The sequence below is a fragment of the Bubalus bubalis genome, chromosome 6, assembly GCF_019923935.1.
Source record: "Bubalus bubalis isolate 160015118507 breed Murrah chromosome 6, NDDB_SH_1, whole genome shotgun sequence".
NCBI classification, from domain to species: Eukaryota; Metazoa; Chordata; class Mammalia; order Artiodactyla; family Bovidae; genus Bubalus; species Bubalus bubalis.
Window position 1 is genome coordinate 13,937,534 of NC_059162.1, and position 23,708 is coordinate 13,961,241.

At 48.7% G+C, this 23,708-nt stretch overlaps 1 protein-coding gene across 12 annotated transcripts in view; it reads left to right on the forward strand.

Moving 5' to 3' along the window:
* Positions 1–23,708, forward strand: part of ARHGEF11 (Rho guanine nucleotide exchange factor 11) — a 117,841-nt gene that overhangs the window by 74,348 nt on the left and 19,785 nt on the right. For 5 of the 12 annotated variants that reach the window (XM_044944200.2, XM_044944193.2, XM_044944195.2 and 2 more), the window contains 16 exons: positions 349–406; positions 985–1,163; positions 2,009–2,080; positions 7,302–7,421; positions 9,298–9,343; positions 9,914–9,990; positions 11,105–11,242; positions 14,581–14,655; positions 14,830–14,931; positions 15,997–16,095; positions 17,257–17,299; positions 18,383–18,479; positions 18,631–18,753; positions 21,457–21,480; positions 22,469–22,613; positions 22,922–23,021. In XM_044944200.2, coding sequence (XP_044800135.2) covers positions 349–406; positions 985–1,163; positions 2,009–2,080; positions 7,302–7,421; positions 9,298–9,343; positions 9,914–9,990; positions 11,105–11,242; positions 14,581–14,655; positions 14,830–14,931; positions 15,997–16,095; positions 17,257–17,299; positions 18,383–18,479; positions 18,631–18,753; positions 21,457–21,480; positions 22,469–22,613; positions 22,922–23,021 — 1,498 coding nt within the window. Of the gene's footprint in view, positions 1–348; positions 407–984; positions 1,164–2,008; positions 2,081–3,965; positions 6,465–7,301; positions 7,422–7,446; positions 9,050–9,297; positions 9,344–9,913; positions 9,991–11,104; positions 11,243–14,580; positions 14,656–14,829; positions 14,932–15,996; positions 16,096–17,256; positions 17,300–18,382; positions 18,480–18,630; positions 18,754–21,456; positions 21,481–22,468; positions 22,614–22,921; positions 23,022–23,708 lie in introns of those variants that run through there. The other 7 variants (XM_044944194.2, XM_044944196.2, XM_044944199.2 and 4 more) reach the window with 5 other exon arrangements.

Below are 23,708 nucleotides of genomic sequence, written 5' to 3' on the forward strand. Positions count from 1 at the left end.
AGTTCCCTCCCTGGGCGATGCCCCCCCCACTGCCGACGGGGAAGGGGAGTGCAGGGTCACTTCCTTGGCCTGTCCTGTACACTTGCATTTTCATAGCACCTGTCATCAGCCACTGACCAGGAGGCTGGTACCGTGAGAATGAGTAGTATACCATGACAGAGAGTGGGGACTAAGACAGCTGGGTTCCGTATTGTAGGCCCTTCTTGACTGTGACTAAGATCTATAACAAGTTTTACTATACTAAAGAGCCCTGATAAACGGCTCCCTAAAGAAGTGGCTTTGACCTAGGAAAACGATCCCCTAGTCTTCCACTGCCATTACTCAGTCACGTCATTTGTCCCCCAACAGGTGAATGGCACCATGGTGACCAATAGCTCACACCTGGAGGTGGTGAAGCTCATCAAATGTGAGTTGGAAAGAGGTGACAATGAAAGAAAGTCGGGGAGCAGATGCACGGGGGGCACAGGGGGAAGCAGGCCTGTTGACCCAGCAGGGTTCCTCTGTAGACGCGGGAGGTGGCTAAAGTCTTTAATCTTGGCCTGATCGTCATAGACTGCCACGGTTCCCTCCTGTCATTTCAGGTGGAGACGCTATTAATATCTCATCCGACACGTTTATTTTTCTACCCATCTTTGCACTACCTTTTAGATCATGTTCTACTAAGACCAGGTCTCACTCAAATACCACTCACTCCCCTCTCCCAGTCCTGGGAAACAAGGGACTGAGCAGGCAGCTCCCAAGTAGTTGTGGGTGGGGTTTTGGTTGAGGCCTCTGCCTGAGGAAAGGGAAGGAAAGGAGCCTTGTGCTGGTGCAGGATGGAAGGACAGGAATTAGAGAACAGGTGGGGCATTAACCGTGAGGAGAACTTTACCTGCAGAATTACAAACTTAATGGAAGGCGAGGGGAGAACTGCCTCCTTTGTGCCTGAGTGTCTGCTGTTGCAAACAGCACCACTTGAGCAGCCCTCTGTTTGTCTTCCTCCAGCTGGGGCCTATGTTGCTCTCACCCTCCTGGGCTCTTCGCCTTCATCCGTTGGTGTCTCTGGGCCCCAGCAGGACCCAGCCCCAGCAGGAGCTCCCCGAGTCACCCCGGTGGTCCCCCCACCGCCACCTCCTCCACCTCTGCCACCTCCACAGCGCATCACAGGACCCAGACCTCTGCAGGTAATAGTCCCCCTGCTTCTCTCCTCATTCTGGTGTCCCTTTGAAGAGCTGCCCATTGGAATGGAACCAGGTTAAATTGAATGGCATGCCAGTAGCAAGAGACAAGAAAAAGAACTATATAAAGGCCATCAAAAAAGTGGAACAAAATGAGAACTACATTAAAAGGGCGTTTCAAGCCGTAGTGTCCTATTTCCATGTAAGTGCATATGCTGTTTATCAGGCAGCAGCATGCAGTGTGTTTCCTGTGTGTGTGCAGGACTCTAAGGAGGCCCTTCGAGAGTGTTCCTCTCCATCAGAGCAAGGGTGCACACCTCCAGGCATGGTCAGAGGAGTCTATAAAGACTGTTAACAGTCACTGTTGCAAAGGTGTGGAATAAGTCAAGGAGTAAAGGAGAGGCTTCCTGGGGAAAAAGAAGGCCTGGAGGAATGAAATATGGAGCCCAGTCTATAGGGGAGAGAGTCAGGAAAGAGCAAGACTAGTAGGGGGAGAACCCAAGGACCAGGATAACCTGTGTGAGGAGTTAAAAAAGGACTAGAGGCAGAGAGTAATAGGGAACAGGATTTTCCGATTGGAAAGAAGACTAACCTGCAAGTCCTGGAAGACTTTAGAGAGCAATTTGATACCAGATGTGATTATAGTCAGGGTTTCTAGGAAGTTAGGAGTGAAATCAAAATAAGATCTTATGTTTATTGAGCTCCAGTGAGTTAGTAAGTGTTATACAAAACATTCTTACCACCCAGGCTGTCGCGTCATAGCTTTCCTTGCCTGGGACTCACCTGGAGGAGGAGAATAAAGCTACTGATTGGGCCCCAACTCTCACCACTGTCATGTTTTCCACTCTTAGGATCCCGAATTTCAAAAACATGCCACCCAGATCCTTAGGAATATGCTGAGACAGGAGGAAAAGGAATTACAGGTAAGGTCACTGTTGAGGGTAGACTGGCCATTGCCTTCATGAGATAATACTTTATCAAAGCAATCTACCAAAGCGTACAACTTAATCTGCAGGCCATATGCTATCACAGGAAAACCTTACTGTCAAACCTCAGGACCTCTAAAGAATTGTCACAGGCCAGTGGAATTTGTTAAAGCAGAATTTGACTGATGCAGAGAGATTTCCAGGCCTGGGCAATGATGTGCAGGGAGAACAAGAAGTTTAATTTGGCTGGAAGGAAACGACCAGATTCCAGTAATAGCTGTGGCTTACAGCGAGCTCCTGGCCCCTCATTTCAGTTCTGTTGTGCCCACTGTGTATAAACCATTGCTTTAATTCCTAAAAGATGAGAAAGTTCTTGCCCTCAACAGGTTTACAATCTCATGGGGAAAATTCATATTACAGCAGGAAAGAGAGTGGGAGGGACAGGAAAGAGAGCAGATTATTATTATTAATTAATAATGGGAGATGTAAGGGAAACTTCACTGAGAAGATTGTATTTCAGCTGGGCCTTGAAGAGTAGGGCTTCAGTAAGCAAAAGAGATGGGGAAGAGAATGCTGAGAATGGACAGCATAGCTCCAAGGCACCAAGACATGAAAATATACTCATTTACTTAACAAACATTAAGTTCCTGCTGTGTGCTAGATACTGTGTGTGCCGCAGTGGAGCTGGGGACAGGTGCTAGGGACGAAGGTTGCAGTGGTTATAAAGATAAGTGAGAGATGAACCTTTCCTTTAAGGAGTTTATAATCTAGTAGAATATCAATGGATGGGTGAAGGAAGAGTTGCACTGCAGTATAATAAGTGCTGATACTAATGTCATAGAGTAATCAAGACGGTGTGGTACTGATATAAAGATAGGCCTGTAAATCAGTGAAATAGAATTCAGAGTCCAGAGGTTAACCCAGACATCTGTGGTCAGTTGGTTTTTTTAAAAGTGTCAAGATAGTTCAGTGAAGAAAGAACAGTCTTTTCAACAAATGGTTCTGGGACAGCAGGATATCTGTGCAAAGAATGAGTTTGGAATCTTTCTTCACACAGTAAATAAATTTAAACACAGTAATAAAATTTAAGTCAAAATGGATCAAAGACTTAAATATAAGAGTTAAAACTATTTTTAAGAACTATAAAACTCTTAGTAGAAAACATGGGTATGTATTCCTTGATAAACCGCTTGGACTAGATAGTGGTTTCCTCGCTGTGGCACCAAAAGCATAAATAACCAAAAAAAAAAAAAAAGAAAAGATAAATCAGACTTCATCAAAATTAAAAGCTTTTGTGCATCAAAGGACACTATCAAGAAAGTAAAAAGACAACCACAGAATAGGAGGAAATATTTGCAGCTCATACAGGTCTCAGTTCATTTCAGTTCAGTTGCTCAGTCGTGTCCAACTCTTTGCGACCCCATGGACTGCAGCACGCCAGGCCTCCCTGTCCATCACCAAATCCTGGAGTTTACCCAGATTCACGTCCACTGAGTCACTGATGCCATCCAACCATCTCATCCTCTGTCGTCCCCTTTTCCTCCCACCTTCAATCTTTCCCAGCATCAGGGTCTTTTCAGACGAGTCAGTTCTTTGTATCAGGCGGCCAAAGTGTTGGCGTTTCAGCTTTAACATCAGTCCTTCCAATGAACACTCAGGACTGATCTCCTTTAGGATGGACTGGTTGGATCTCCTTGCAGTCCAGGGGACTCTCAAGAGTCTTCTCCAACACCACAGTTCAAAAGCATCAACTCTTCAGCGCTCAGGTTTCTTTATAGTCCAACTCTCACATCCATACGTGACCACTGGAAAAACCATAGCCTTGACTAGATGAACCTTTGCTGGCAAAGTAATGTCTCTGCTTTTTAATATGCTGTCTAGGTTGGTCGTAACTTCCCCTCCAAGGAGTAAGCGTCTTTTAATTTCATGGCTGCAGTGATTTTAGAGCTCAAAAAAATAAAGTCTGCCACTGTTTCCACTGTTTCCCCATCTATTTGCCATGAACATATAGGTCTAGTACCTGAATATATAATAGATACTTAAAAATCAACCCAGTTTAAAAGTTAGCTAAGAATTTGAATAGACAGTCCAATAAAGAAGACATACAAATGGCCAGTAAACACATGAAAAGATGCTCAGTATTGTTAGTCATTAGAAAGAGGCCAACCAATGCTTTGAGATACCACTGCACACCCACTTGGATGTCCAGAGCCAAAATAACAGCTGTTGGTGAAAATGCGGAGAAATTGGAGAAATGTTTGTTTATATTTTGTCTACGTATTCACTATCCTTCTCTACTCCCACTGTTAATGTGAAAATGCAAAAATGGTGCAGCCAATTCTTCAAAATGTTAAACAGAAATATGATCTGTCAACTCCATGAACCTAAGTGTATACGCAAGAGAGTTCAAGGCATAGAACCTCTTATGTGAACATTCATAATAACATTTATTAATTGCATAATAGCCAAAAGGTGGAAACCACCCAGATTCTCATTAACTGATGTGTAGATGAACAAAATACGTTCTCTCCATAAAATGGGATATTATTCAGCCATATAAAAGAGTGAGGGACTGATGCATGCTTTGATACGGAAGAATCCTGAAAACGTACCAAGTGAGAGAAGCCAGACACCAAAGGCCACATATTGTATGATTCCATTTTATGTGCAAGTCCAGAAGAGGTAAATCCATAAAAACAGAAAATAAATTAGTGGTTGCCAGGAGATGGAGGAAGGGAGAAACTGGGAGTGACTGCTTTCTTGTAGGGTTGAAGGAAGTGTTCTGGAATTAGATAGTGGAGATGTTTGTACAGCTCTGTGCATATACTAAAAATCACTGAATTATATACTTTAAAATGGTGAATTTATGAGATTTATATGTCGATAATAATTTTTATGTTATTTAAATTATAGAAAGAAGGAATAATTAATTATACAATGATCAGAGAAGGTTCATGAGACGACATTTCAGTTGGGCTCAGTCTGTTTCACTCTGGAAAGTGCTTTGGGCCTTCAGTAACATGATGAACTTGAAGTTTATTCTGAAAGCAGTGGGAATTGATCCAAGGGTTTGAGTAGTGGAGTGATTATATCTTCAAAGCAGTGTTCTTTAGAAAAGTGTAGTAAGTGGATTGACGCATAAGGAGACCTTCTCGGAGGCTGTTACAGTACATAAGAAATTTATCAACTAGAAGGAAAAGTAAAGGAGAAGAAAGAAAAGACAGCCCCAAGTTTGGGTGCCTGGATAGATGGTGACGCCATTGATGGAGTGAGACAGAGGCAAGGAGAAGGATTTAGGGGAAAGAAATGGCGGTCAGCTTTGGATGGACTGAGTTTAAAGCAGCCATGGGAGGTTCAGGTGAAAAGACCATCCTCCAGGCACAGGGAGATAACAAGGATGAACCTCAGAAGAAAAGATTGGATTTTGAAATATTGATAGAGATCTGGGTAGCCTCAGCATATAGGTGGCAGTTGAAATTGGGAACTAGATGATATCACCAAGGACAGAGAAGATGAGAGAGCTGAGGGTGGAATTTCAGAGCTTCTGTGCTTCTGTGACACACTGCATCAACCTCTAAACAGTTGCTGCTGTATTTGTATTTTAATTATTTGTTTGTCCTCCTCTATTGGACTGAGTTCCTGAAGGCCAGGACCATGCCTACGTTGGCATATTCCTCCTCCACAGCTGGCACAGGGCCTGGCATGTGTCAGCTCTCTGTAGAGGTTTGCAGAGCTGAAGGCTCACCTAGATTTAAGAGAGGAGGCAGGGGTAAAGCTACAGCTGCGGGGAGGGGTGCGACCCAAGTCAGTGTCAAGATGAGAAGTCAGAAGGGGGCAGCAGGTTGAGGAGGTGGGTATTTAAAGAGCTCTGGAGAGATGAGGACTAAGAAGAAGCCATGGATTTCAGAAGAGCATGGTAATGGGAGGAGCTAAACTGTGTATGCTGGTGGGCGACTAGAAGACTAAGAAGCCTGGGCTCTACATAGAGACTCCTGCTTGGAAGCTTGTTGGCTGTGAAAGGAAGGAGAAGAGAAGGAGGCGGTGGCTTGAAGACTAATCAGAGTTGATGGAAGGTTTTGGTGTAGTAGTCTGTTTCATTTTAGGACAGGAAGCTTGAGCTTTTTTCTAGGGTGAAGGGAAGGAGCCATTAGAATGAGGAAACTTTGAGGATATGTAAATGATGCCCAAGAGGAGCCCGAGGCTGTTGGAGGCCCTAACCCTGTACAGGGATTAGCCGGAGTTTCTCTTCTAGGGCAAAGGGTAAGGGTAGCTGCGGATGCTTTGAAATGGAGTGAAGTTGGGAACAGTCTTACCAGATGATATTATCTGCAGAGACTAAGAGGAGGGCTGAGGGCTTGAGAGGCATGGAGAAGATGAAACAGTAAGTATGAGGGGTCGCGGGGAGCTTCCAGATGAGTATGGAGAAAATGTGCACCCAATGTCTGTGTAACTATTTAACCCACCAGCTTCACTGAGCATTTCCTATTGTAGTAAAATAATAATAGCTGCCGTGCATTCAGTCAAGTAGTTAGGCGCCGGACCTTCTGCTCAGCACTGTACATACATAATCTCATTCATAGCCTCCATCCATCCCCAGAGGCAGGTACCACGTCTCCATTTGATCTATGAGGACGTAGTCAAGCTTGCCCAGGTCTACACAGCTAGTGAGCAGAGGTGCCAGCGTTCAGAGGCAGGCCTCCCTGACTGCAAAGCCCAAGCTGTGTGCTAAAAGGATGCTAGAGAAGTGTCAGTGGTTCCCAGCTTCAGGGCTGGGGGACAGGGGTGCTGGCTTCCTTGGTCCATGCTTCTTCGTCTCAACTCCTGTGGTTCTCGCTGTGTGTATGTCTCCTCCTTAGCGTTTTCTGTGTGTGCTGGTCTGGCCAGTCACTTAAATACCTGCCTCTTGAGTTGCAGTCAAGGAAGACCTCATTTAGCATGTGGGCCTTAAGAGCAGGTCAGGTCAGGAGCGGCCTTTGTGTCCTGTCTTCTCTGCCATTGCCTCCTGTGGTCTCTTCTCACCACATGTACCTCTTCTTGCTCCTGCATGATGGTGAAATGACACACACCTCCTCAGAGGCAGCAATCTCCTTTCTCTCCCCTTTGTTTCGGGATAACTGCCTACTCTCCCCACTGGTGAGTCGTCCATTCTCTACTAACCGCTCCTCTGCCTTTTCCCCTCCTCCTTGTCCTCCTCGTCCCCCGCCCACCCCACCCCCAGCGTATCTGTGAGGTGTATAGCCGGAACCCCGCCAGCCTGCTGGAAGAGCAGATCGAAGGCGCCCGGCGGCGAGTCACTCAGTTACAGCTGAAGATCCAGCAGGAGACTGGTGGCTTAGTGGTGAGTGACCGCAGGCTTAGCTCCAGGAAGGGCTCCTGCAGGCGGATGGAGGGGAGTGTGAGGGAGCTGCCTAGGACGGAGGCTTCCCGAGTCACACAGGACCCCGGGGCTGAATCAGTGTGTGCTTAGTGTCAGAGGCCAGCAGGTCTTCACTTAGCACCGCAGAGACTGAGCACTGTCCTGACACTTGGGACCCCATGAAAAGGGATAGCCTGTTTCTTGCCCTCCAGCAGCTTATAGTTGCAATGGAAATGGAAAGAAATATGCAGTAAATCAGACTGTCAGCTTTAATTTGCTGATTATCCATCCCCTGCTGGGTAGTTGCCTCATAGCTGATATATATTCCAACACTAATCTTACTCATTATTCATCTGGTAGCTTTTCCTGTCACCTCGCCCTCCAGTAATAGGTCTTCTCAAAGTAACTCGAGCACTTTTAAAAGTCAGCCTAAGTAAAGGGACCCCAGGCAGTTGAGAGGGATCTGTAGCGGCAGCTAACCACACTGTGCAGGAAATCCTAGGGAGGAGACGCTTCTTTATCTGTCCTAGTCAGGGACTTGACGCTTCATTAGTACCTTACTTCTGTCCATCAGGCCTTCATTCTTTGGGTAAATAAGAAGTAACTCTCCGAACACTTTAAGATCTCCAAGAACAATATTTGCCAAAGTCAATAGAAATTATTTGAGGATTATCCATTTTCTTTTTCAGACCATTCAGATCAAACAAGTCTGGGAAACGCAAGCTAAACAAATTTAAACTTTTACTTTCTGGAGAATTTCTCAGTATCACATGGTTGATAGAAGCTCAGGTTTAGGATTTAGACCATCTGGATTCACCTCCCAGCTATAGTGCTCACCAGCTTTAAAACTCTTGGGCAAGTGACTCAGTGATTCCCTGAGAGGGGACTTCCCTGACAGTCCAGTGGTTAAGAGTTCACCTCCCAATGCAGCGAGCGTACAGGTTCAACCCCAGGTCAGGAAGTTAAAATCCCTCATGCCCCGTGGCCAGAAAACCAAAACATGAAACAGAAGCACTACTGTAACAAATTCAATAAAAGTTTTAAAAAATAAAAATAATAATCCCTGGGAGCCTTGGTGTCCTCATGTATGAAATGGAGATACAGCAGGATCTGCCTGATGGCGTTACTGTCAGAATTAAAGGGTGCCCTCAGGACGGGGCCCATGTGTGTCTGCTGCTGCCGCTGCCTCTGTGCTCGTGTGCTGTGTAAGCGATGGGTCTGAAACACTCAGCTTGGAATCTGGGGGTCTGAGCGTCAACCCTTGCTTTATAGTTTACCTGCTGTGTAGCTTGGGCAAGTTACTTAAGATTTCTGGGCTTCTGTTTCCTCATTTATAACATGGGAGTACTATACCTGCCTCCAAGTTGTTTTAAAAAAAAATAAATGAGATATAGACAAGAGTGCTTCATAAACAGTAAAGCATTAGCAACATTATTCCCTCCACAGTGGCTGGTCAGCCTCAGGCCAATGCCTGTCAGTCTTCAAAGATGTTTAGAGGCAGAGCTTTGCATCTGCAGGAGCTTTTCATACTCCTTGATGGTTCGGAAGTTCTTTCAGTGACGAGCCCAACTGAGGCAGTAGATGCTTTGAGGTCCAGGGTGAGAAATCAAGTAAGTTTTTAGAATTTTACCACCAGTAAAGCTCCCTTTTCACCATTAGGGGTCACCATTCACCTTAAATTGTACAAATGAAGCAATAGCTCTTCTAACTGGGCATTTGTAAGGCAATGAAGCAGAAGAGGCCACTAATTGTAAGCAGATGTTATCTGCTGAGACTGAGGGAAGGGTTGATTGGAGGAAAACAGTAGGGGGAGAGGTTCACAGCATCTGCCCTCCCTCCGGACCTCTCTTCTTTTTAGGACATACTCCCAGTATATGGTGACACCAGCCAGAGATCGTCGGAAGGTGAGTCCCCTCAGCACCCCTTTTTTCTCTGGCACATCTCTAGTTCACACTTCTTATCTATCATCCCCTCCCTTTGGGGCAAATTCAGGGGGCGGAATACAGTCCCTGCCTCCAAGAAATTAAGTAATAAGAGAAAGCAGTCCAAGTGACAGGGAAACCAATGTATAACCCATAGCCCTGGATAGATAAGTGCCGAGGAGATGCTAGAATGATGGTGGTCTAGACAACAGCGTGCCTGCCAGCACCTGGCAGCTCGGAGCCCAAGAGATGCTATCATAAGAAGAAATGGATGGGAACCAGAAGAGGGTAGGGATGAGCTGAGGGCTAGGACTTGTTGGGAGGTAGAGCTATGGAGGATTATTCTGGAAGGTGACATGGCCTGGGCACAGGTGTGCGGATAGGTGAATGCTAGGTGTCGAAAGTCTCAGGAGAGCTAAAGGGAAACTGGGAAAGACAGGCCAGTGGCAGCTTCGCCCTCCTGCCCTGGTGGGCACAGGTTCCCAGAATAAAGGCCCTTCTCTCCCCCAGGCCACAGCTCCTTCCTTACCATGTAAACTCTTTCCTTGCCAGGCCGACTCTCTCTGGATTCCCAGGAAGGGGACAGTGGCTTGGACTCCGGCACAGAACGCTTTCCTTCCCTCAGTGAGGTGAGTGCTAAGGCAGGGGTGGGGGAGCCCCGTTTAAAACCACGTGTTCAGTGTCCCTTCTCTGGGCATCGATAGGTTCTCTGCTCACCACATGCACCGAGGCCTCTAGCGTGTCATCTGGGCCCTCTGCTGTAGTTCTAGTTCCAAGGGTTTTAGTTCGGGTCAGATGCATCCTATCTGCAAGATCATCAATCCTGGCTTCTGTTTTATCATAGTCAACTCTGTTATATAGAGTCAGGTGGAGAGAGAGGCTGTAGCATTAATCGTAGCAAGCCTTGTGTCAGTGTGAGAGAGCAGAGACAGAAATTCTGTACAACAGTAACTGGACCAAAAACACATCTCCACCTGGCTGCAGACAGCATCATCTTAGGTGATACAGCAAATCCGGCCTAATCGGAAGTGGCAGCTTCTCTTTCTTAGTCATAGATCTTTTACTTGAACAGCTTGTCTTCTCTGGAGTAGTCAGAAGAGCTTACGGCTTTGGCCTCAAAGGTGGTCTTCTAGGTGTTCTCAGCCTGCATATATTAATTGCAGATATGAACTGGGAATATAAAAATTAGAGTGAAGGAAAGAAGTCATAACAGTGTTATCAAAATATTTACTTAGCCAGCTTAATGAAATAAGTAAGTAATTGAAAACATGTTTAAAACCTGATTTTAAATAATGGTTGGAATTTTATTTCTTTACTGCTCTGCCCGTTTGTGGGAATATGATGAATGTACATGGAAGGCTCAGTATGTCGGAAAGACACCAAGGGCAAGGAGGGTCCTCAGTAATCCGCAGCAGACACCCCCCTGCGGGCTCCACGCCTGGAAGCAGGGGTGCCTAGCGGGCAGTGGGGCGAGGCTGCCTGGGGAAGGCCACATTGCTAACTATCCGATCTTCGGCAAGTCCTGGAGCCCCTCCAAGTCTTAGTTTCTTTGTGCGGGAAGTGGGAGGAATAAGAGCTTCTACCTCTGAGGGCTGTTGTAGGCATCCAGTGAGGTAATACACACCCCAGGGCTAGTGTAATGGCCAGGCACAGAGCAAGTACTACATTTTTATTAGCCGATGAGCAGAGCCCTGGGGATCTTCTGGGCGAGTTTCTGTCTCACAGAGCCCTCTGTTCCTCTAGTCCTTGGTGAATCGGAACTCGGTCCTGTCAGACGCTGGGCTGGACAGTCCTCGCACCTCCCCTGTGACCATGGCCCGCCTGGCGCAGCGCCACCGGCGGCAGGGCTCCGACGCACCAGTGCCCCCCAGCAGCGACCAGGTGGGTGACCAGAGCCACGCTGGGCTTTCTCCTTTCCCTCTTTTCAGAACTGGGCTCCCCGCACATGGCCTTGGATGATCAGACTGAAGCCTGTTTAGAGGGAGACACTGACTGGAGGACAGACAGTGAAGGAAGAACCTGGTATAAATACATACACGGGAGAACGGCTGTCTTGAGTTTTTGTATTCTCTGAAGAGTCAGTGAATACATCTGTAGGGAAATGATGTCCAAGGAGCAGATTGCTGCTCTTTATTTTATTGTCTGTATAGAACAGGAAATAGATTTGTTCAGTGATTCTCCAGAATAGTAATTTTCAACCTTCTGTTTCTTTAGCAAAGTTCCTTTCTTGAGCAAAATCTTATTATTTGGCGCCCTGATATAGAAAACACAGTAAAGCTCATTACCTGGACCTTTTCCTAATCAACCACCCCACTTTGGCCCCCGACCTCAGGAGTACTTCTCTGGAGCCCTAAGGTTCTCCAAAACCTGATTTGAAAGCTATTTCAAGGGTAACTAGGTCCAGGGGGAGATTTCAGGGATACAAGTTTTGGCTCCATGCAAAAAGCTTGCAAAGAATCTGAGCTGTAAGACGATGGAATGGTCTGACTTGAGAGCCAGGGAATTGCCTGTCATTGTTCAGGCAGAAGCTCAGTCATTCCCTGTTAGAGACACTGGCAAGAAAGCTCTGAGTTTTGTAAAGCCTCTTAAAATTCTTTCAAGGTTCTTAAAATTCATCTGCTACCACCATAATTTTTTTCCATATCCTCATAGTAACTGTGTAATGTTACTTAATATTTTTCTCTATGCTAACTTTTTAAAACTTAAGTTTATTTTTAAAGGAAATCTGCCGTACCTTATATTAAACATCAGACACCATTTGATGCTCTAGTTCTTCCTGTCGAATAGAGTGTAGTTACTTTCAGGTCTTTGAGGGGAAAGCAGGGAAGTGGATTGCGCCTGTATTGAAATGCTTAGTGCACCAGCTGCTGTGCTATTTCCTTTAGGAAAAAAAATTCTAATTTAATTGTCACCACCAGAAAAGGAGACAGGCATGAGAATTTTTATTCAGTGAGAGACTGAGACAGAGAAAGGCAAAGGGACCATCCAAAGACTCAGCTTGCTAATGGCAGCATCAGACTAGAATTTGGTTTTCCTGAGCCCCAGTGCAGAACTGCCTCCTGTCCTGGACGCTCTTTGAAGACCTCTCCCACTTCTGCACACCCTACCCCACCCCACCTTAGTACTGCTACAGGGCCAAGGCAAGGAGGTCAGGCGCACATCCTGTTCTTAAAGGAAGTTTTACTTTAGGCAGCTAATAGGAGCAGGTGTGGAATAATTGGTCTCGGAGTCCTTTTCCTCCTCCTCTGAACTTGTTTCAACTTGGAAAACTATTTAAATTGTTATTTTTGAGTGATAAGAGCACATATAGTATAATTCCAGTTGCTTAATAACAATTTATGTTAGTAAGAACACAGGTGCAAACGTATACCATCCATGAAACTGTCAGCATCTAGCGGGTAGAATCATAGGGAATTCAAATTTTGTTATATAATTCTGCAATATTTAATTTTCTTAGGAAATGGCAACTCACTCCAGTATTCTTGCCTGGAGAATCTCATGGACAGAGGAGCCTGGCAGGTTATAATCCATGGGGTCACAGAGTCAGACGTGAATGAGCGACAGAGCACACACACAGCTACCCCCTATAATGGGTTCAGGATGAGCTACTCAGCCACTGCTTCCCTTGGAAGAGGCTGACACGCTCTTAGATCGAATCCCCAGCAGTTTTCACACGACCTGACTACCACTGCCGTAAAAACCCCAGGTGGCACTAGTGGTAAAGAACCCACCTGCCAAGGCAGGAGACATAGGAGACACAGGTTCCCTCGCTAGTTCAGGAAGATCCCCTGAAGGAGGGCATGGCGACCCACTCCAGTATTCTTGCCTGGAGAATCCCATGGACAGAGGAGCCTGGCGGGCCACAGTCCATAGGGTCGCAAAGAGTCGGACACAACTGAAGTGACTTAGCATGCACACACACATGATAAATAAATTCTGCTTTTACAGTCAGAAAAACTGTAAGGTTTGTAAAAACTTTAAAAAAAATAAATCCTTCTCCCAAACACACCAAAAACTAGTGCTTTCAGATTTCACTAGAGAGCCAAGTAGAGCCAGAAGCAGTCATCCAACACCCCCTGGAAATCCTGGACCTCAGGGGAGTGAGTGTCAGAGGAGAGGAGGATACTCAGGGTGTGTCTGAGGAATACAGGTCCAGCGCATGAGGCCTGACTCTGCAACTTCAAACATGCCTTTATAATTGGGTGCTAGACTCTGATCTCTAGATGTATCCTGAGTCTCTCGTGTTCTATACTCAGTCATTCTGAGCACAGAGTCTAAATATCCAGGAGAACAAAAATGAATGAGGAGCACTGGGGAGAAACTGTCAGGAGAAGTCTCTCAAGAAGGTGGAATAGGAAGGTATCTTAGACCTGAGAAAAAGGAGGCATGAGAAGTGCCTACTCTAGACGGGTTCCAGAACACAGCCCTCGTTGGGGAATCACTGAATATGAGGGAGAGTAAACTGAGTGAAAAGCATAGTTGGGAGGAGAGCCTTGAGAGCTCAAGTCACCTTTAGGAGAAAGCCTAAAGTGAAGCATCTGAGAAGTGTGCACAGTGTGAAATCTCTCATAGACCTAATTGGTGGCGTAAGAGGGGAGGCTAGAAACCCCGTGCTGAGAAGCTTGCATTTTAGACAGGATGTGGGGGTTTACCACAGATGGTTGAACTGGCTGGGGAAATGATGGCGATGGTGTTGGAAAAGGATCGGCTCCATCCCCTTTCTCTCAGGGAGGCGGAGAGGGACCACAGGGCTCTCCTCCAGCAGAGGCAGAGGGCACCCAGTAACTGGAGGAGCACGTGGAGGCACTGGGTTTGGAGGCTGTGTGTTTGGGGTCGGGGGTGCTGTTGAGGAGAACAACAAAGCCCCCAGCCCACCGGTCGAGCAGGAGCTCTAGGTTCTTACTTTGCAGGCTGGCACTCCCTCCTCGGATCTTTCACAAACAGGAAGTGAGCACTTTCTCTCACTTCCCATCTTCATATGTCATGTGACCAGGCTGCTCTGAGTCTGCTCTGCCCCACCCAGGAGCAGTTGCCTTCCTGCAAGTGAAAATCATTGATTCTGTCCTCTGAGATTTGGGGGAGGTGGTGAGGTGCCAATGTGGAGCAGCCCCGTGTGGCTTTCCTTATCAGCGCTATGCTGTCCCTGAGCAGACTCCACCGCGGAGGCCAGATTCCTGTCCTCTACCCTCTCATGTCTGCAACTTGACTCTCTCCCCCAGGGTGTAGATCAGAGCCCAAAGCCTTTAATTATTGGCCCAGAGGAAGATTATGACCCGGGTTATTTCAACAATGAGGTAACAGTTTCCTGATTTTTCTCCTTTCATCATTCTCTGTCATACCCGTCGCTCTGGACTGGCACCAACGGGGAGGGAGCCACGCTTATCAGGCGGGGACCATGGGAGCTGAGCTGGGGCAGGTAGCGCCCTCCCTCTGCGCCCCCCAGCCCTGCCCATCCTTCTGCCTTCCAGAGCGACATCATATTCCAGGACTTTGAGAAACTTAAGTCGCGGCCAGCTCACCTGGGGGTTTTTCTGCGGTACATCTTCTCTCAGGCGGACCCCAGTCCCCTGGTAAGTTGGAGGTGTCTGTCTCAATTGAATGCCTGCTTGTGCTTGGCCTCTGTCCCTGCGCTCTAGATATGGTCAGTCAGATCCGTAGGCACGACCCGGCATCACGAAGACGAGACAGAATAGAAAAGAAGGGGCAACCTAGGTGAGACGGATTTTGCTGCCAGCTGTATCAATAGCACAGGGAGGAGGAGGGAGGGCTAGACTAAGAAAGCTGTCATTCTGAGTCTGCTTGGAAGAGATGGTCTTTCTGGGTTTTTCGAATGAAGGTGGATACAGATGAATCGTGGGGGGTTTAAAGAGCAGACCTTGTAAATATACAGTGTTGCCACAAGAAAGCTTGGCAGACAGGCAAGGTGATAAAATGTCTTCAGTCTGAAGGTGACGACAAAGGATCGATCGTGAAGGGTGGCGATCAGGGTTCCCGGCGACAGTGCTTTGAGCCAGCAGCCTTACCAAGTTCTGTCATTCTGCTCAGCTGCTCATAAAGGAAGGGAGAGGAAGGAGAGAGACTGGTGTCGTGTTCTCCAGAATAAGCTTCTTGCCCTTGGCACACACTGCTGTCTTTGCTTTCCGGGGCTGTCTCTGTTAGAAGCCGGAGTCAGCATCCGTCTGCTCAGCAGGTGTTCCATGAACACCCACGTGTACGTCCGGAGCGCTCGTATCTCAGGAGCATTCCTGAGGGAAGATGGGGTACAACACAGAGAAACACAGGCCCTTAACAACAACAGATGAGCACGTACGAGACAGAATGTCACGTGTGGACAGGAGTCAGAGTTGGGGAGTGATCGTGTTGGGGGAGGCGTGTGCACACCAAGGGCTGGGAATGATCAACCACAGGTTTCTGAAACACTCTCAGCCAGGGCTTTTCAGCCTCATCACCACTGACCTTTTGGGGTGCTGGCGTGTGCATTGCAGGATCTTAGCTGCATCACTGTACTCCACCCACGAGATGCCAGTAGCAGATGTAACAGTCCAAAATGCCACCAGACATTACTGGGTGTCTCCTGGAGGGCAAAAAGACTCCAGGTTGAGAATCACCACTCGAACCCATTTTCTCTCTCCTAGCTTTTTTACCTGTGTGCAGAAGTTTATCAGCAAACAAACCCCAAGGATTCCCGAAGCTTGGGAAAAGACATCTGGAATATTTTCCTAGAGAAAAATGCGGTAAGGCAGTCATAAATTGGACTACAGTTTTGCTATATTGTTTTGACCACTCAGAAGCAGAGGGAAAACTAAGCAAAGCATTCAGGCCAAATTTAAACAGGTTCTTAAAGAGGATTCCTGGGTTCTGCTCCTAGCTCTAGTCTCTATAAAGTTTGATCTCCTCTTGTACCTCTTTTGTTCCACATGTGGCAAGGTAGAATGCACATTGCCTCTCTCTGAAATGTTTAGAGAAGAAAAGAACTTGCATCATGTCCTAATTGGTCTCCTCTGGATCAGTGCCCTGGTTTCCTTCAACTCTCCTTGCCTTGCTCATCCCTGGGATGAAGACATCAGATGATAGAAATCAGTGAGCCAAGAGGCAAGCCCAGATTGCTGAAGCTCAGCCTGACTTGCTCTTACTGCCCAAAGGCAGGGTTCAGAGGGAGGGGACCCCAGAGTGTCTGGGGCGGATGAGCACTCTGCCTCTGGACGTAGCTCCCAGGGATGTGTCGGGGTTACCTGGTGGCAGTGCCCTGGCCTGCAGAGGGTAGTTCCCATCTTGGACTTTCTAATCTGATCAACTAAAGTAATTCCAAGATGACTTTGTTCATCTGGCAGTAAGCTACTAAGACTAATGAGATTGGGAAATAAACTGTTTTTCCTCAAGATTTTTATTTTTGTTCCCTTCATCGGGTCTTGAGTAAGGAGGTTAGAGCTGCCAGTTGTTCCCTGTTGGTTGTTAGGGAACCGCCTGAGGATCGAGTTGTCAGGCACTTGTAGAGCAGAGCCAGGCAGCGCACTCATGGGAAGACTTGGTAACAGAGGCCAGCTCTCCTTTGGGAGTGAAAGAAACGGGAGGCTGTCAAATGGCCTCATAAATATTTCTCCCTCACTTTTTCGGACCTTTCCACTCCATGCACCCTGATGTCCCTGAAATAAGAGTGGGAAGAGTACAGGTGCTACCCTAGAGTGTGGCCCTAGCTTGCCTTGCCACCTCAGAGTCCACTTCTCAAATCGCTAGCCTAGAATTCAGTTGGCGGGAGGTGAGTGGAGGGCGTGGGGGTGCAGGGAGAGGGGAGCGCAGGTGATGCTCCGGCCCTCAGACCCTGCGTGGCACCTCGCACCTCCGCTTGGGTGAGTGTGTGGACCTCTCCACTTCTGCCCCCACCTTCTGTCTTTCAGCCTCTGAGAGTGAAGGTCCCAGAAATGTTACAGGCAGAAATTGGTAAGTTGGCTCCTTGGTCAGTCCGTGTCCTTGCGGGTCCATCTTGTGTGGGCCCTCAGGGTGGGGTACGGGGAAAGCGGGAGAAGCACATAGTCCCTGCCCTGGGCAGCTGTTCTCAGATTGGGGGAAACAGGGACAGTTCCTCCTCGAAGTAGTCCGTGGACACGCACAGAGGACACACCCCGCCTGGGAACTTGTCATGCGGAGTCATGACTTGATCAGGAGACCAAGGTCTTTTCTCCCAGCCTTCCACGTGACCTGTGTGGGCCTCAGTTGGCTCAACTGTTCCAAGAGGAAATTAGATTACTAGACTGGTCACTCATCAGGATCCCTTGGGGAATTCTTTCTTAAAAACACAGAAACCAGGGCCTCACTCCACCCCACCTGCAGAGTCAGAGCCCTGGAGTGGTTTTGTTCTTTTGTTTTGCTTTGTTTGAGTTCCTTAAGTAACACAGTGAGGAGCCAGTGCACAAGCTGGTTGCTCTGCTCCCTCCTCACTCAAGTCTGAGTAGAAGAGCTGAGGGAGGCAGTGTGGAGAGGATGTCAATCTGAGAGGTGAATCCCAGGAGCTTTCTAGAGGGTAGGAGTTTGAAGCCACCCTCGAAAAGAGGCACTTTCCAGGCCCGGATGACAGGAAGCTTGTGGGCACAGGCAGAGGGCAAATGTAGGGATGGGAAAGGCACCGTCCAGTTTCTGGTGGGGAGCTGGGGCATCTTTGCCTTTTTCAGCTTGGCAAGCTGGGCCTGGGGCCGTGGGGGAAGACTGGACCTCTTCGAAGTTTGCACTAGATGTCAGAGCACAGCATCTGGATACATCCAGAGACGAGCTTTAATGTTTCCCCACTTAATGAGTAACACCCCGAAAATGCTTTTGTCCTTGAGGCTTGGACATCAGGATTCCAGTCCTGAGTTGAGGAGAGACCTGGTAAGTCCAGGCCTCCCTTGCCTTAGTTAACAGGAGGACAGAATACCAGCTTGCCCTCTGGGACCACAGGGAGCTAAGAGACTTGGAGGTCCTGAGCTGATGTAACCTCCTGCTCCCCACCACCCCTCCCCTTGCTGTCTTCCCTCTGCCCCATCACAGACCTGCGCCTGCGAAGCAGTGAGGATGTGCGTGCGGCTCTCTGTGAGGCTCAGGAGGCAGCCATGCCTGAGATCCAGGAGCAGATCCACGACTACAGGTGTCCAGCGCCCACCCTCCTGCTCCCTCCCTGCCTCCTCGCCCCTTTTCTTTCCCCTGGTGTGTGTGTGTGTGTGTGTGTGCACCTCACTCCCTGTCCAGTGTTGAACCTTGGTATACAATTTGTTTCTCTCTCTGTGTGTCTGGCTCAGAACAAAGCGCACCCTGGGGCTGGGCAGCCTATACGGTGAAAACGACCTGCTGGAGCTGGATGGGGACCCTCTCCACGAGCGCCAGGTGGCCGAGAAGCAGCTCGCTGCCCTAGGAGACATCCTGTGAGTCTCTAGTACACTCCCACCCCCAACATTTTGCACAGATTGATGTGGTTCATGGGTCTCTTCCCCAGCCTCTCCCCCTCTTCCATTTCTTGCCTGACCTGTCTTCCCCTGGAAGATGGGGAGAGTCGCACCCTCCTGCTTCATGTCCCAGGCTGGGGCTCCTGACAGTAATCCAGTAGTTGTGACAAATCACAGGCTTCAGGAACGCAGGGAGCTTTCTGCTCCCTTCGGAGCCTCTCCCTGATGGTTCTCCCTTCTTGCTCAAAGGTCATATCTGGCGCTGAGTGTGAGAGCTACGCTGTGATTCTCCAGGGGATGAAGTTCCTTCAGGAGGCAGATGGCTCATGGGAAATTGAACCATTCTTAACTAAGTACACCAGAGTACTGAGCTAACTGAACGTAGGCACTTCTGGAGCACCTGCTGTGGCTGTCTCTTTCCAGTCGTGTTTTCTGAACATGTCCCAGGCTCCTGGAATGACTTTGTGGGGATGCTCCCAGGCGTAGACATGGATTTCACCCCACTACTGCTTCTCCACTCAGTAGCTCTGTGGCTTGTTTTGTTTTGGTCACACCATGGGCATGCAGGGTTTTCATACCTAGATCAGAGATCTGACCTGTGGCCCCTGCAGTGGAAGTGCTGAGTCTTAACAACTGGACCGTCAGGGAATTCTGAGTAGTTGTATGACCTTGATCAAGCCATTTCATCCACCTTGAAAGTGAAAGTTTTAGTCATGCAGTTGAGTCCTACTCTTTGAGACTCCATGGACTGTAGCCCACCAGGATCTTCTGTCCATGGGTATTCTCCAGGCCAGAATACTAGAGTGGGTAGCCATGCCCTTCTCCAGGGGATCTTCCCAACCCAGGGATCAAACCTCGGTCTCCTGCATTACAGACAGATTACTTACCATCTGAGCCACCAGGTCTCATCTAAAATGACAAAAGTTGGGCTAGATGATCTCTGCTGCTATTTCAGCAAATATTCAGCAAATATTCCTGGAGTCCCCACTGGTGCTGAGCACTGTTCTAGGCTCCTGGGGTGCATTAGTAAACAAACAGCAGTGCTTCTGGAGCTTATGCGATTATGGGGAGAGAATGTAGCGTGTATACATCAGTAAACTGCACCCAGTGCAGGCTGAGGGAGGTCAGGATTGCCTAAGCCAGTGGGTTACGATGTCAAATAAAGCCTTATCGAGGAGGTTACACTTAGGTGACTCAAGAAAATGGGGACATCATCCTTGGAAACGTCTTGGGGGACGAGCATCCCAGGCAGAGCGAACAGCCAGGGCATATTTGAGGAACAGTAGGAGGTGAGTGTGACCAGAGCAGATTGAGAAACTCGGTGCTGACGTCAGAGGTGACGAGGTGCAGCCTCGCAGAGCCTGTTGTAACTCCTTTGGTTTTTCTCTGTCAGTGAACAAGGAGCCACTGGAGTTGTGAGACTTGAGTGTGGGTGGAGGGTGGTGGGAGAGCATGGAGGGGTTCCAAACAGGGAAGTCAGTTCCTATAGCTCACACAGTAGGGCTCAGGCCAGAGCCTTGGTGATGGAGGCTGTGGAAAGAGGTCAGCTCCAAGTGTGTTTGGACTGTAGAACCAACAGGAGAAATTTTCCTAAAAAATGATGTATAGGATGTGAGAGAAAGAAAAACCAGGGAAGACTCCATGTTCTTACCTAAACGCCTAAAAGGACAGAGGTGTCCTCAGTCGAGTTCGGGACAACTGTGTGGGGGACAGTTTGGTGGTAGAAAGCTGGGGGCTCAGTTTTGCAAGTGTCAGAAATCTCGGGTCTTTTTAGACATCAGACTGCAGATTTGAATAGGCAGCTGAGTGTATGGACCTGGCACTTGACAAGAGGTCCCAGTTGGAGATGAGACTAGATGAGGCCCCACGGGGCAGGCACAGTCTGGAAACAACCCTCGGGCCTCAGCCTGCGTCTTTCTGGGCCTTCGTCTCCTGAACCACAGCCAGGCGATGGCCGCCACCCCAGTGACACAGGGGCGGAGGCAGAACACAGCCCAGCCTGTTCTGAGATCGTCGGCACCACAGAATTGTATGAAATTATTCCTGACAGCACAGGTACCCTACTTACAGTGGCTTCTATTTAAAAGAATGAAGCCTTTGCCTCATTAAATGGATATATAATACTGACTCATGGGTTATTTTGAGTGTAAATAGTACACATGTAAATAGCTTAGAAAAGAGACTGGCCCATCCTGAGCACACAGATACTAGTTGCTGTTGTCATTTCTCTCTTGTAAATGGGTCCTGTGAATCAAGTTTCAAGGTATTATCTCTGCTCCCTTACCTTCTCTCCTCTTGCCTCAGTGCCAGCCCAACCCTTCTAATTTAGTCCTAGGTGGACACAAAGAGGAGCCTCTTCCTCCATAATAGCTGCAGAGGCTGGACAGACACCAAGCAAGAGGCTGTGTTTGCCACAGTCCCCCTTCCTTTTAGCCAGAAGGGTACCCTCATCATTGTCACTCTGCTAACTGAGTCCCTCAGAGGAGTGAGAACCCCCACCTCCTGAGCCCCAGGCTGGCTCCAGAGCTGAGAACGGGTCTGAGTCTGACCTTTCCTCATCCTGCTCCCCTCCCAGGCACCCTCCCTTCCTCTAGGAAAGGACTTACCCTCCTCGCAGTCTTGCACAGGCAGACGAGCCTCTGCCTTTGCAGTCTGAGTCATTGGTTCTCTCTTTTGTTCCAGGTCCAAATACGAGGAAGACAGGAGGTGAGTGAGTCTGTATGGTTTCAAGGTGGAAGGAGTGGGGCTGAGCTACTGGGCGGTGCGTCTCTGCCAAGGACAGGGGACTCCCTAGCGTCAGAGCTTAGTTCCCACGTGTCTGTGTCACAACACGGGGGTCACAGGTCCAGGCCTGACTGCCGGGAACGTGGGCCGGCTCCTCAGTGTGAGGACACCAAGCTGCCAGCACCCCATTCCTGGCCTCCTCTTTTCCACCCACATCAGCCCTGCCTCTGCCTCCCCACGTCTTTCTTGTAAACCGCCAAAAGAGGGAGCGGTGATAGGATCAGCCTGTGTTGGCAGTACCTATGGAGGGGAGCTGGGGTACTCCGTTGGCACTTTTTTTTCCCCTTGCAGCCTTTGTTTCTCAGCAGCCAATGTTAGAATGAGTATGCATTCCTTGAGCATACACACATTTCATAAGGGAGAGAAGATGGGGATAGAAGTCTTGTTTCAGAGAGGAGGAAAGCCAGGGCTGAAGCATTTGCTTCACTGAATCCACAAAATGGATAATCTGTCTACTGCATTGAGAGACAAATACATTTTTAAACACAGAACTCTGGATAGTTTCATTTCTGGCAGTTGGAAGCAACTTGACAGATCTTTCTATCCTTTACTCCGTGTACTTGGGGTGGGTGGTGGCAGTTTACCTGGACTTGCCGGGGCCGGTGGCTTTTCTTCCCATCCCTCTGCCATCCCAGCCCCGAGTATATGCCTGAGGACCTTAGCTGTGGGCTTCCACCGTCCTCCAGGCACGCCTGTGGCTTATTTGCTTTTGTTTTGATGAACTTATACATCCTTCTACTGCCCACTCTTCCTTGGTTGGGAAGAGTTCTGCATAGGAAAAGAATTCTGACTTCTTCTGGGAGTCATGCAAGTCAAAACACCACCACCACTCCACCCTCACACACACCCTACCCGCAGAGTCCCAGCCCTTCCACCGGCTTCCAATTCACCACCTGCTCCTCTCTTACAGCGGCCCCATGGGCTTCGCCCTCAATACCTACATGAGCCATGCGGGCATCCGTCTTCGAGAAACACGACCTCCCAACACGGCTGAAAAGGCCCAGTCCGCTCCTGACAAAGACAAGTGGCTACCCTTCTTCCCGAAAACCAAGAAGGTGACAGAGCTCCCCCAGACAGGAGCATCTCTTGGCGAGATCCCTGCACTGAGGCAGCCAGGAGAGCCCTCTCCGGTTGCCTGGCTCGTCCTGCTGCCTTTGGACACGGAGTCATTGAGAATTGCCAGACTAGATCTCTCTCCCCCTCCCTCCAGTCCCTGGCCAGAAGCAGATGTGCTAGTTAGGGTACAAGCATGAGTCTTCCACCAGCTGCTTGTTTAGGGCCAGTCTTAAGGGAAGTGGCCAGGTGATCAGTGCCCAATCTGGCTCCCGAGGCCTTCTACAAACCCTAGTGTTTCTTGTCTCAGCAGAGCAGCAATTCCAAGAAAGACAAGGATGCCTTGGAGGACAAGAAGCGAAACCCCATTCTCAAGTACATCGGGAAGCCCAAAACCTCTTCCCAGAGCAGTGAGTATTCGGGGAGCAAAGCCTTGGGTAGGGGCCTCTGGCCCTTCAAGGCCAGTACGTTAGCAGGGGGCCTGCCTGTGCTTCTGGGAGCCAGAGACCTGAACTCCAAGGTCAGCTTCCTGTCAGTGCTCCTGCATCCTTGCCACACCCAGCACGGGCTCCTGAGATACAGGGTACTGCTCCAGAGCCACGGAGGTTGTGCCAGTGCCTAGGTCTAGGAGCTCAGAGATACCGAATAGCCATGCAGAGGGGTATCCCTCTCCTTGGAAAGACTGCCCTATTGACAGTCAGGGCCTCCTTCATCTTCACCCATGGACTTGTCTGTCCTCCTGAGGGCCTGTGTGTTGGGAGCAATTATAGGCCCTTGATGGAGCGTTTCAATGACTGTTAAGCTGAACTGAGTGGAAAGAGGGCAGGTTAAGGACCCAGAGGCTCCCTCATGCCATGAGAAACCCAGACCTCCATGGATCCTGTCACCGATCTCTTCCCAGCTGTGTGTCGTTTGTCTGGACGTTGCTGCTGGAGCTGCCAGTTATCCTAAGATCCCCATGTTAGTCTTGGAAATCTGGGAAGGACCATGGTGCAGGCCTCCTGCCTTTCCTGAAATCACTGCCTGAGGAAGGTGGGGAGGAGGGGACTCCACTGGATCAATCCCGGTTTTTGCCACTACCTTTCATTTTCCCAGCT